General features: G+C 33.9%; 2 protein-coding genes across 3 annotated transcripts; both read left to right on the top strand.

The window, feature by feature from the left end:
• Positions 1 to 1,449: 1,449 nt before the first annotated feature.
• On the top strand, positions 1,450 to 5,727 carry PYE (basic helix-loop-helix (bHLH) DNA-binding superfamily protein). Of its 2 annotated transcripts, none has more exons than XM_086448449.1 (5): positions 1,450 to 1,609; positions 1,849 to 1,977; positions 3,235 to 3,353; positions 3,625 to 3,752; positions 4,930 to 5,727. In XM_086448449.1, the coding sequence occupies exons 2-5, from the start codon at positions 1,910 to 1,912 to the stop codon at positions 5,383 to 5,385; spliced, it is 771 nt and encodes a 256-aa protein (XP_086304575.1). In that variant the 5' UTR covers positions 1,450 to 1,609; positions 1,849 to 1,909; the 3' UTR covers positions 5,386 to 5,727. The 2 variants fall into 2 exon arrangements, with proteins under 2 accessions (XP_086304575.1, XP_086304574.1); XM_086448448.1 differs by having other exon boundaries at positions 1,451 to 1,609; positions 1,839 to 1,977.
• A 3,060-nt stretch (positions 5,728 to 8,787) lies between these two features.
• Positions 8,788 to 11,211, top strand: LOC147399041 (HVA22-like protein a). Its single transcript, XM_086448446.1, has 5 exons — positions 8,788 to 9,028; positions 9,166 to 9,192; positions 9,378 to 9,500; positions 10,401 to 10,647; positions 10,954 to 11,211. Exons 1-5 carry the CDS (start codon positions 8,973 to 8,975, stop codon positions 11,020 to 11,022), a joined length of 522 nt encoding a protein of 173 aa, XP_086304572.1. The 5' UTR covers positions 8,788 to 8,972; the 3' UTR covers positions 11,023 to 11,211.
• Positions 11,212 to 12,424: the final 1,213 nt, after the last annotated feature.

The raw sequence follows: 12,424 nt of genomic DNA, 5'->3' as shown, positions 1-12,424 counted from the left end.
GATAACATCAAAATGCTGATATTTTTTGCCCTACGAGACAAATTTAATAAGGAAAATGCTGGAATGACACAAACAGAGAGACAAAGATGACAAAAATGATGTGGTGGCACGCACATAGCCGTAGATGCTTTTTACTCGTATCTTGCAGAAAAGCATCTACGGTAATATGCACAACACCACAGCATTTACCTTTGTGTCACTCCAGCACGACTCATTTGATAAATGTACTCCAAGTGCAATTTTGAAAGGAATTAAAGGAAGGTCACACCCTTATTACGGTAAGGACTAGGTTTTATTTTCTCTATCCAAGCCTTGAGGTGGCTTGTTCGTAATATAAATAAAAATGAATGAAAAAGTGATTTTGAAGATTACATGAATATTTTTGTAATTTTAAAATCTAACTAATGTGATTTTAAAGAGGTGCGAGTGCAATTTTCTAGATTTTTTATCAGCTAAGTGTCCAAGGAAGTTTATTTTTGAATATGAGTCATATTGGAGTAACATTGAAATTGACATCGTTTAACACATTGGAGTGCACAGAATCATAGGTGCTTCTCACTCATCTCGATGAAAAGCATCTATGATTTTGTACACGCCCAAATGAGCAATGTGTGAATGTCAGTATCAATGTTATTTCAGCATTTTCCTTTGAATATATATGAAAGAGTTCTTGATAATATGACTCGCCAAGTGACATACTCAATTGACTCCCTGACGTGGACAAATTCGAGAATCGTAGGTTTGTATACCTCGAGATACATGACTCTGTCGGGATACACCATTAATGGAAAAGTGAAATTGTGTATCCCGAGACATACAGACTTATGATTCTCGAATTGTCACATCAGGGAGTTGATTGAGTACGCCACCTAAATCGCATCATATTATCACGACTCTATATAAAATCTCAAAGATCCGTTCTGAATTGACTTCCCATGACATTGAGTTGATGTGGATTTACCCAAAGAGTTGTGGACATTTTTCTTGAGATACAAGTTAAAATCATCATTGATTCTTTGCACAAGTCATCTCGAAAAAAAATGTGCAAGGACTCTTTAGGTAAATTCACGTCAACTCAGTGTCCAACGCAGTGTCTTACTTGTCGGTGTAGCATTTTTAAATTTAAACGTTAGGGATTGTGGGATTGCGTGTTTTTTGTTGAGTCATATGGCTCGTGTCAATGGAAACTCTCCGCCAAAACATCTTCAAGGCGGCTGCGTGCTCGAACTTCAGTCTTTGACTATTTTAACCTCGTAATACCACGTGCCATGGCCCATGACTCATCAATAAAAAATATGATTCAGCTCAAATCAGGGCCAAAGGGTGTACGCTATTTCCACGTGGCATTTTAAGATTCACGTAGTATTACAGCAAAAAGCATGAAAACCACGTGACGTACACGTGGCTTTTGTTTAAAGGGCGGGTGTTCAACACACGCACCGCGTGGAGTTGGAACTCTCACCACAGTGGTCCTTCTGCCAAACCAAAACAAAAAATCTCAATTTTAGATTACTATTTCACTGTTTTTCTTCTTTCGTCACCATTTCTTCTATTTCCTTTGTTGGTGGTGTAGGTGTTGTTTGGGAATTTTAATTTCTCTCTGCAAAAGGTACGTTTTTGCCCCAATTTCTTATTTCGAAACCCTAGATTTCTCGCATAATTCCTTGTTGAATCCGATTTCTGATTCTGTTAATCGAAAGAGATGCTCAGTCGTGTGCGTGTGTATGTTGACTTCTCCCAACGTCGATGAATTAATGATAAAATCTTATCCAAATTACTGTTTTTCTTCATTAAATTGTACATCAAGTAAGGGGAGATTGTTGAATTGGTGTTATTAGGATCTCCCAGATTGGTTTTCTTGCTGAAATCTGTCACATTGAATCTTGTGGACGGATATAAGAACCCTAGCATGGTTTCAGAGATTACTGCTTCGATGGCTAATGATGTCAATGTGGTTGCGGAGAAACATGTTAGCAGGTCAGTGGTCAAGGCTATCTGAACTAATGATCTTCAAAAATTGAATTATCATTGTGTCGTCTTGTAAAGTTAGGCTCTTGATATGGTTAAATACTGTTTCAAGGGACAAATAACTAAATTGCTCTACAAAAAGTTGAAATTTTTAAGCAAAATTTCAAAAAATATTATCAGGAACTTAATTTATAATAACTTTCAAGCATTAAATGTATGCAGGCCGCCTAACAGTTTGATTTGGTATGATAAGATGCTTGTGCATTTTTCCCTTGCTAGACTATCCATCTTTATGATAAATTTCTTACGTGCCATTCGTTTTCTATTCAATTTTTTATTATCTTTTGCCTTTAGTTTTCTATAAAACTTATACTTAAATTGTTAATTATCATTGGGTTCCATGCTTTTGATTTCCTTGTTTGTTTTTTTAGTACCCTATTCATCATACCTTGCCTTGTGTTGGCCTAATATAAATAAAATCAGACGTGATGCTCTATAGACATCACATGTGATGGGGATATAGATTATTTTTATACCTATCAACAGTGATAACATACTTTCCTCTTAATGATCCAAATGATATCCTTTCGTATTAACATCACGTTCTTATAAAGCAACATTTTGTTTACATGAGGTCCATAAATTTATTAAACTCTATAGTTTTTAAGGTTGCGATAGATCTATGTAAGCTCTACAAGTGTTTTTGAAAGAGGTGTATGCCTCAGGATAAAGCGCATAAAAAATGCCTGGAGTCGCCAAATAGAAACCTCAATACACAGAAGGTGTATGCCTCAGGCCTCAAAGCATCCAAAAGGTGTATGGCTCAGTTGACGCGTGCATGAGGCATACACATCTTGTTTGAGGTGTACGCCTCTTCTCAGTGTTGTTGGCCTGCAACATAATTAGAGCATTCAGAAAAAGTATTTGAATATAAAATAGTGATATATGCCAAGAAAATTGTTGGCTTGATTAGCAAAAAACAAAATGTAGAGATAGTTGTTCAATTGATTTGGATCATGAACAACATTTTGCAGTATTTAGTAACATTGGAAATATGTAGTGGTTATCCCAATTTTTCTATTTTTTAAATATTCATTCTTTACTTATTTGATTAAATTTTTTATGCTCGTGATGCTTACACCTTGAGGTGCTGGTCAGTCAAGCGCCTTGCTTTGTGCATCAAGAAAACATTGCTCTATATCAGTATATATGGATACTGCTGTTATGGCATCTTGCTTTGGTCTTTGAAAGCTGTCCATTGTGCAGATCTTTCCCAAGGAAAAAGAACCATGGCAAAGTTCCAAAGAAAATTCACAAGGCTGAAAGGGAGAAATTGAAACGTGATCATTTGAATGATCTCTTTCTTGAGCTGGGCAATGCTCTTGGTAAGCTTTCTGGTTTTATGTTCTATATTTTACATTTTCCTGAGTGGAGGAACGGGACTCATTCAGCCGTCCTTACATAAGGCTTTCATGATGATTTTCTTGTGTGCTTTTGGGCCCAACATTGAGCTCGGTCTTGACATATTTGCCTCAACAGATCATTCGAGCTTGTTTGCCTATTTTGTTTTTTTAAATTGTTTTGGGTACCTGTTTCGCAAGGTTAGATTTTGTTTGAACTGGAGAACACTGGTATACTGATACACCTGTTCTACAGAGCCAACTAGGCAGAACAATGGCAAGGCCTCTATATTGGGTGATGCCAGTCGATTACTGCGGGATTTGCTTGCTCAGGTTCAATGTCTCAAAAGGGAGAATGTGGCACTTTTATCTGAATCACACTATGTAAGTATTTGAAATCCATGCATGCTTTTTATCCAATTCATTGTTCTGTGACACAGAATTTTTCAACTTCTTTCTGGACTGAATTGCACCTTAAAATTTTGCTGCAACTCTGCTGATCCTTTTTAATTTAAGTATCACTGTATCACTTCCATTAATCTCTATCAATTTATGATACAGCTTATGGATAATGTTGATCTATTTATGTCACACACAGTGTTCTTGGAAATCAAATTGGATCATAAACTGGTATTAAATGACCCATTGGGTAGTGTAACTGATAGGGGGTCTTCACCATTATTTTCAAAATAACACATTCACTAGGTTTAATCAAATCATGTTATCAGTTAAATCTTAAAAAATTTAATATTTTATGATTAAATAACAAATAATAGCTATAAAGTTGGGTTAAAAAAAATACAATAATGATACACTGACTCAAAAAAAAAAAAAAAAAAAAAATACTTCACTGACTTGGAATGTGCACAGAACCATAGATTTTTCCTTGTGTATCTCAGGGAAAAATCTATGGTTTTGTCCACATGCCACGTCAGTTGAGTTTGTTTGAGTCAGTTTATAATGATTCTAAAAAATATAGAACTAAATCAGTTATTCTGTAACAAGTAACAACTTACGGCAAAATTTGGTGCTACAATAGAATTTTCCTCTAGAAATGAACATAATACTAATTCCTGAGAGACCAAGACCAGCTGTATATAATGGTGGTAAAATTTCAAATTTATTTCTTTCTGTCCATATTTTTCTGTGAGGCAAACATTGTAGCCTTTTACCATAAATGAACACAAGACATTCCCTCTTATTTATTATTATTATTTTTTTTCCAGTTTTTAGTGGATCTCTGTTATCCAACTTCGCCTTTTGCATGGGATTTGAACAAACCATAGGATCCTAATTCCACCTTTTCACATTTCTTTAGTTATTCACTAATTTTGGATAAGTATAGTCCTTTCATAAACCAAAGAAAGCCACTAGAAGTACCCACTATCCACGAATCACTACAAAAGCCAATAAATCAACCCACAACAAACCCATTTTCTTTGGAGTTAATTCCCCCCAACTATTTTGTGAAAAAAACACTGATATTTATTTATGTTTCCTCTTGGTTAATTTTGTAACCCTTCTGTTAATCCTTTTGGGTATTTGGATGGTCTACAAACAGGTAACTGTTGAGAAGAATGAGCTGAGAGACGAGACTGCTGACCTCGAAGCTGAGATTGAGAAGCTGCAAACCCAACTGCAAGTGAGAAATCCCTCCGAACCAGCTTGGAATGCTTCTCCTGCTCAATCACAGCACACCAACTCAGCATCATCGTTGCCAAAGGACCATCTGTCATTGCCTGTTGTAGACCCTTCATTGCAGTCACCACCCGTCATGGGTCCTGTCCTTGTCATCCCTGTCCACGACTTCCCAGCTTATCGGGAACCTGAAACTGCACAAATTCCATCTCTGACTCCCGCAAATGTAAGTAGACCACATGCACGGTATCCTACTCCCTCAGATTCATGGTCATCCCAAATTCTTGCGAAGCAGCCAAAAACAACACAAGAACTCGCGCTTGGTTGCAATCTCTCTAGCAGCGGCAGCAGAGAGGAACAGAGCTCAGGCGATGCGTAAGCTTGTCATGGGCTAGTTGAAATTGGGGAGAGATGATAAATGCTTGAATCATCCATAATCAACAATAGAGTGTTTGATTTTTGTTCAATCAGCCTCCTTTGTTCGAGATGCATTCACTGGGTGCAGATTACATGAAGAAGATGATGATGATGATGGCGACAATGATGACGAGAATGGTGATGATAATGATGATGATGTATGTATGTATGTAATAGTAGTGTTGTTGGTTAGGTTATTTATAGTGAGGCATAGTGACATTAAAATTAACAATTGACAGCAACAAAACTATTTATGGTTTAATGATTGATTTGTGGTTTCAGTTGATGGAACCTCTTTCACTTCTGATTTTTGAGTTTCTGATTAGATCCCTAAGGATGGAGGTCATTAGTAATGGAGAATGATTTAAAATGGAGAGCTGCTATTGCCACACCAATTCCTATGTAAATCACCAAAGAATTGCACACAGTTGGTGTGGTGTTAGTAAAAGTTGGTGAGGCAATAGTAACTCTCTTTCAAATAATGTCAACGAATGATAACTGTAATTGAAAGGAGAAATCCTAGATTTCTTTTTGCGGAATATGTATGATGGCAGCTATTACGTTATTTTACTGTTTATAATCATCCAAGTTTTATTTATATTTTTTAAAATATTTTTTTTATTAATTTCAAAATTGGATAAGAGCCATTGCTAATCAAATGCTTTAGATTATATTTTTAAAACTCAGACCTGGATCTAGTCCGAGGCGACCTGACTGGATTGGATCTTGAGGTGACTCGCATGTAATCAATTCACCAAGTCTTGTCAAATCAGTTGAAAGCCGAGTCATATGGTTCAATAAATATTTTGTGAAAAAAAAAAAACTATTTTATTAAGAGTACTGATTTTGTAACTCAACCTGTCACGGTAATTGAATGATGCGGCACTTGGAAGAACCTTAAATTTTTCTCGGGTACACAATTGCACATGTTTCACGGGGATGTGCAATTGTGTATCTCAAGGGAAAAAATCTATTATTTTTGTAGAATATACGTTCGTTGAGTTTTTGAGTTATCCTGTTAGGTTGAGTTACAAAATTATTACATTTTTATTAATTTTAAAATGAATAATAATTTTTTAATTCAATTTAATAGAATGATTCAAGAATCGAAGATTTTTTTCCTTAAAATATACAACTGTACATGTTTATGGAGATGTGCAATTGTGTATCTCGAGAAAAAAAATTATAATTCTTGCACATGTCATGTCAATGAGTTTTTGAGTTATTCTATCATAATTGACTTAAAAAATCATTACACTTTTTAAATATTTAAAGATTATCACTAGGTTACAACGAAAGTTTGGGAGTTTTTAATGAGTCGTGGAAGGTGTCCCATTTGTATAACAAAATAAGGTGTCTACGTCGCACATGTTTATTGAGGAATAGAACATCTTTATGTGTCATATAACAAAGTGACTTGGTTAGGAGTCAAGTGTCTGAACTCTTACGTAAACATGCCACGTAAACACCATTCTAGATGTTGGTTCTAGGGAGTAGATGCTCTGTAGTAGTGCTTTCTTGCAATTCCCTATAATGAATTTGAGCGTTGTGATTTCGCAACATTGAATCTAAACTCTTTAAATAAGAGTTCAATGGCTGTTCAATATCAAAACCATTGATCGAGGTTTTAAATTCTTTTAGTGAATTTTTCATTTTTAAATCGGATCTATACTCTAAAAACAGGAAGATTTTGTTGTTATTGAATTTAAAAGTGATTGATTCAACACTGTTCTTAAATTCACTTCGGGACCACTGGGAAACAGTACTACAGAAGGATCCCGTCCTGTCCACAAAGAGGGTATAACAAAGACAAACCCAATAATTATTCGGTGGCTTTACGATTTAGAAATTTTAAAACTTTAAGTTGCATCATATACATGGAATATATTCCTAAAGTAACATAGAAAACTACTTTTATAAAAATAAAAAAAAGTAACATTGAAAACTAATATGCTTTACAGTTGGTAATAATTCAAGAGATGGGGCCCAATTGAAGAAAAAACAAAAAAAGAAGAAGAAGCGACCATTGACTCCAAATCAAGTCTAGATCGTGTACTCCTGGGATTTTGGTAAGTAGATAACTTCACTTTTCCTTTGTCTGCCACATGGATTGGATATATGATGATATTAATGCTTGCCAACTCTCCGATTAATCTAATCAGTAGAAATCAGTCTGATTGGTTATTTGTAATTTCATAATGGGAATGGAACCCACGTACTAGTCTGCTATAAAACCTAAGATTCGAATCCGGTGGTTGTAAATGGTCAAGGTCCATAAAATGATATGGGTCAAAGTGGTGTTTGGTTCGGATTTCTAGGATCTGATTTTGTATTCTTGGAATTAAATTATAAAATATGATACCTATAATCATAGTAACAAAAAAAATGACATTTTTTTTTTAAAAAAAAAAAGCATGTCTTGCATCTCTAACGATCAGAAAACACGACTTTTTTATTTGGAACAAAAAAATGTTCTTTATTCTTGTTTTTTCTCATAGGACAAAAAATTAACCAATTTCTTTTTTCTTTTTTTTCAATATGGGATTTGATATATAATAGAATTTGGTGACTTATAAATGTAAAAATATGAGATTTAATTATAATAACTTGATTTTATGAATATTCACTAGGTATATATATATTTCATAATTTTTTAATCTTTTTTTTTTTTTTGTGATAATATGACTCTGACTTCAAGACGTGACAAGATCGGATACCGTACATATGAATGCCTCGGAATACATGATTGCACTTCCCCATTAAAAAAATATTTTTTCAATAGAAACATATTTCTTGAGGTGTACAAATCTACGATTTTTAAACTTGTCCACGTCATGGAGTCATTTGAGTATGTCACTTGGCGAGTCATATTATTAGGACATTTTTTTTTTTCAATATTTTTTCCAAAATTTTTTCTTACTGTTTTAAACCGATACTCCGACTTTGTGACTATGTCTAGATTCAAAATCTCATCTTGTTACATTATCTTTAGATTTTAGAGATAGTTTTTTTAAATCCCTTTATAATCTTCTTTTAGATCTTTATTTCTACAGTTTATTATCATCTCAAAGGCCTTATTCCAAAGTTTTGGAGGCTTGTTCCTCCATTCTTCTATGTATATTTATATATTTAAGGGTAAAAGTTATTAAATTAGTGAAAAAAAATGCAAGTAGCCAGTTTTTTTTATTTTTTATATATCGTGATTATAGGAGAATCACTTTTACAGCTCAAACCAAATTTCACATTTTATTCTAGAATTTGATTATGAGCAAGAATCAGATTCTAGAATCTGAATCAAACGCCCCCCCTTACACAAATTATTTCATTGTACAAGTCATACTTTGGATGCTCATTGGAGTACACAATGTACTGTAACGTCTCTTGACTTGAGAGTGAGAGAGAGAGATGTTAATTGCGTGATTTATGGAAAGAGTGAACTTTTGCTGCTTTTAACACTCTTTCACTAGTTAATTTTTCGAACTCCTTATCAGTCATCATCTCCTCTTATACTATCAGATCAAGACGACAGAGAAAAGCTGAATTTATAAGATGGGTTCAGGGAATTTTCTCAAGGTGGTCGCCAAGAACTTCGATGTTCTTGCTGGGTATGTCTTTCCACTTAATTTTCTGCGTTTTTGGTCTAATTTTCATGATTATTTTTTCAAATATTAGTGTTTTTTTAGTTGTTAATAATGGTTTTTTTTATTAAAAAAAAAATTGATTCTGTGTGTTTGATTTGTAGGCCTGTGGTTACTCTGGTTTATCCCCTGTAAGTGTGAATTTTTTTTTTCCAATTTTAGTAATAATGTCATGTAAAAATTCAGTTTTTATGAAGTTTTTTCTGTAATTCATCTAAATTATGTGATGTTTTACACTGGGTATGTTTTAGTTTTAATTTAACTCTTTTTTTTTATTTAAAAAAAAAAAAACTGTTTTTTTTTTTTTTCTTTATAGATATGCTTCAATCAGAGCAATTGAGACTAAATCACGCCTCGACGATCAGCAATGGCTGACATATTGGGTTCTGTATTCTATGATCACTCTCTTTGAACTTACCTTTGCCAAAGTCATTGAAAGGTGAATTTCTTTACTATTTGCACCACTATTTTTTGTGCATTATTTTTATTTATTTGACAATTTCATCAATTTTCTTTTGATCTTGAATTAGCTATCTTTTCTACTATAATTATAATTAATTTTAAAATTCAAGTTATGAGATCTCTTTTGTAGATGTATTTAATTTTGTTCTTTAAACACAAAGATACCATGTTTTAATATAAGCTTTGAATTCTCCTTAATTTTAAAAAATTGTAGATATGGTTGGACTGGCTAGATCATCACTTGAATTAATTTCTAAATATTTATAATAATAATAATAATAATAAATTAATTAGTGTATTATTCATTGCTTAAATATTTCTTGAATTCAGAAATGTCAATAGTTTGTGGTGTTTGTTGGATTTCAAACATAAAAAAGGTCTTATTGCTTAATCCATTGGCAACTCTCTTGAAGAACTCCTTGATCCTTTAGGAGATATTGTCTTATAGGAAGATATAATGTTAAATCTTAAGTTTTCTAAATCTTTTTTAGTTCCCGAAAAGAAAAGACATAAGAGCAACTAAATTATCTATGAGGTCTTAATGAATATAAATCAGGAAATTTTATTGACACGCCAACTTTCTCTAAGGGCGGGCCAAAGTGAAAAAAAAAACATTTTTTTTTTGGCACTCCATCTTCTTCTTCTTCTTCTCCTCCTCACCTGAGTTGTCGGAATTATTAGAGATGAGAGGGGTGCCCTTTCACATGAAGTGCCCACAACAAATTTTGGATTTTTAGAGGTGCCCTTGGAGTTCTTTGGCGTGTCAATAAAATTTCCCATTTAAATCCTTTAAAAGTGAAATTATTTCATTAGTATGCCATTCATTTTATAGTGCTTATTACTAACGACGAATTGAATTTCTCCATCTTTACGATAGCCTCCCCATCTGGTCTTACGCGAAGCTGATTGCCACCTGTTGGTTGGTCTTACCTCAATTCAATGGGGCTGCGTATGTCTATGAACATTATGTTAGGCCGATGTTTGTGAAGCCACATACGGTTAACATGTGGTATATCCCACGAGGCAAGAAGGAGGTCTTTAGTAAGCCAGATGATCTCCTAACAGCTGCAGAGAAATTTATCGAAGAGAATGGACCAGAAGCATTTGAGAAGCTCATTGGCAGGGTATGTCAGATAACAATAAACCATTATTTGAAAAATCCAATTTTTTTTTAAATGTCTTTGAGAACTAGTTATACACCTTCAACTATCGTTTGTTAAACAGAAAGAAAATAATTTTAGAATAACGAGGATCTACAGTGATATCTTTGAAACTTTTTTCCTAATAAGTTTTGGCATCTTTGATGCTTGAAAATTCTAATAGTTCTCCATTCTGATAATGGTGTCTTTATTAATATCACACAACCTATCTTATCCCCATTTTACTCATTTTGTATCAATGGCTAAGTTTACGTGTGTTCTGTTGTGCAGGCTGATAGAGAAACAAGGTCCAGAAGGAGTAGCAATTACATGAGCTATGATGACGATTATAGATATTAAATGTATTTTCATTTATGTATTTCTACGTAATTTAGCTCCTCAGGTGATGAGACGAAGCAATACTTAGGGGTTGGTATTTGTTTTTGTATTTTTCTTTCTGGGATTGTCTTTGTCGTGTGAAAGATGCTTATGTGTTTCTAGTATGCAGTTGTAGTTATATACTCTCGTGACTTCTTTCCTTTCTGATAATCGTGTTTTTATTAATCAACCGATGAAACGTGGTGTTCTAGTTGTTAACCTAGCTACTAAGCAACATTATGGTATTGAGTTTGAAATTTGTGTGCTGTGGGCATACTAGTCCTTGTGAATTGTTGATGCATTTGTTTTCTTTTAAAACTATTTATGTGCATTTTCCCTCTATTTCTTTATTTTTCAAAATCTTATTTTTAAATTTAAATACAGTTCTTCATGCATTCTTATTTGAACTTGCTTTGGTTTCATATATGAGGGAGGATGTCTTTTATTTTTGGTTGGTAAATTTCAAAGTACTTTTGGTTTCTCACTAGTATTCATTTTAGCTATACAAGTAAATTTTTTTTCCATAAAGAGGAAATCTCCATTTTTCTAAAAATGCATCAAAATTTTCATAATAGTAGAATTTCTTCAAATGAAAAGTTTTACAAGCTTTCATACGAGGCCTCGGGTTAAGTTCATTTCACCATTATAGTTGTTTATGTAATTCTCACATACAAACGTAGTAAACAATCAAAAGATTGTAATCAGTGCCTATTTTTGCCAAATAAGCTATCGCAATCGGTGTATTTTTTTGGGTAAGGCTTTGATGATGATGATTGTTAGAGGATAATACAACAAAGAGATTAACTATTGGTGAAAAGGATCAAAGCTCGAAAAATGCGGGCATGGGGTAGTCATCCAGATTCTTAGGTTCTCTTGGTTGTGTTCCTCGCATGCCATAGCATCTTCTAGCCATCTTGGCTTTACCTGAATACATGTTTGATTCTCAAAATTGCTACATTTTCTGATTGAAAAATGGATGGCTAGTCATAATTTGAAGAAGCGATCGTTTGAATAGTAGGCATTTGACATAACTTAAATTATCATGAGTCATCTCTTAGCATATTTTCAAGGTTAATGCGAATAGGTCATGAGTTTGATACTCAATATGAACATTAATTCCTTAGGGGCCACCACTCACAAGGGCACACCCTCACTTACCTGGTGTGTGTGATGTGCGGGTGTTGCACGTGCCCCAAGACTAGTCCTTGGACAAGACCATGGTCTATAGACTGGGCAAATCTCATATATGGCCTTGGTCCACTGTCTACAAGGATACCTAGTTAACAAAAAGAAAGATATTTCAATGGGGCTCCCATAGCTCAGTTGGCTTGACACATTGCGAAACAACGTTGAGGTCATGGATTCAAATTCAGCTTACCCATAA

The sequence above is a fragment of the Akebia trifoliata genome, chromosome 7 (genome assembly GCF_017979445.1).
Source record: "Akebia trifoliata isolate Shusen 1 chromosome 7, ASM1797944v1, whole genome shotgun sequence".
Lineage (NCBI taxonomy): Eukaryota > Viridiplantae > Streptophyta > Magnoliopsida > Ranunculales > Lardizabalaceae > Akebia > Akebia trifoliata.
The sequence above is the reverse complement of the archived record's forward strand: the minus strand, read 5'-3'. Positions and strand labels throughout refer to the sequence as shown.

Bases quoted from the DNA above. Each gene is read 5' to 3' on its own strand.
- PYE (XM_086448449.1), top strand. From the start codon at position 1,910: ATGGTTTCAGAGATTACTGCTTCGATGGCTAATGATGTCAATGTGGTT. The intron at 1,978-3,234 runs GTCAGTGGTCAA...TCCATTGTGCAG, and splicing joins GCGGAGAAACATGTTAGCAG to ATCTTTCCCAAGGAAAAAGA. The intron at 3,354-3,624 runs GTAAGCTTTCTG...CCTGTTCTACAG, and splicing joins TGAGCTGGGCAATGCTCTTG to AGCCAACTAGGCAGAACAAT.
- LOC147399041 (XM_086448446.1), top strand. From the start codon at position 8,973: ATGGGTTCAGGGAATTTTCTCAAGGTGGTCGCCAAGAACTTCGATGTT. The intron at 9,029-9,165 runs GTATGTCTTTCC...TTTGATTTGTAG, and splicing joins AACTTCGATGTTCTTGCTGG to GCCTGTGGTTACTCTGGTTT. The intron at 9,193-9,377 runs GTAAGTGTGAAT...TTTTCTTTATAG, and splicing joins GTTACTCTGGTTTATCCCCT to ATATGCTTCAATCAGAGCAA.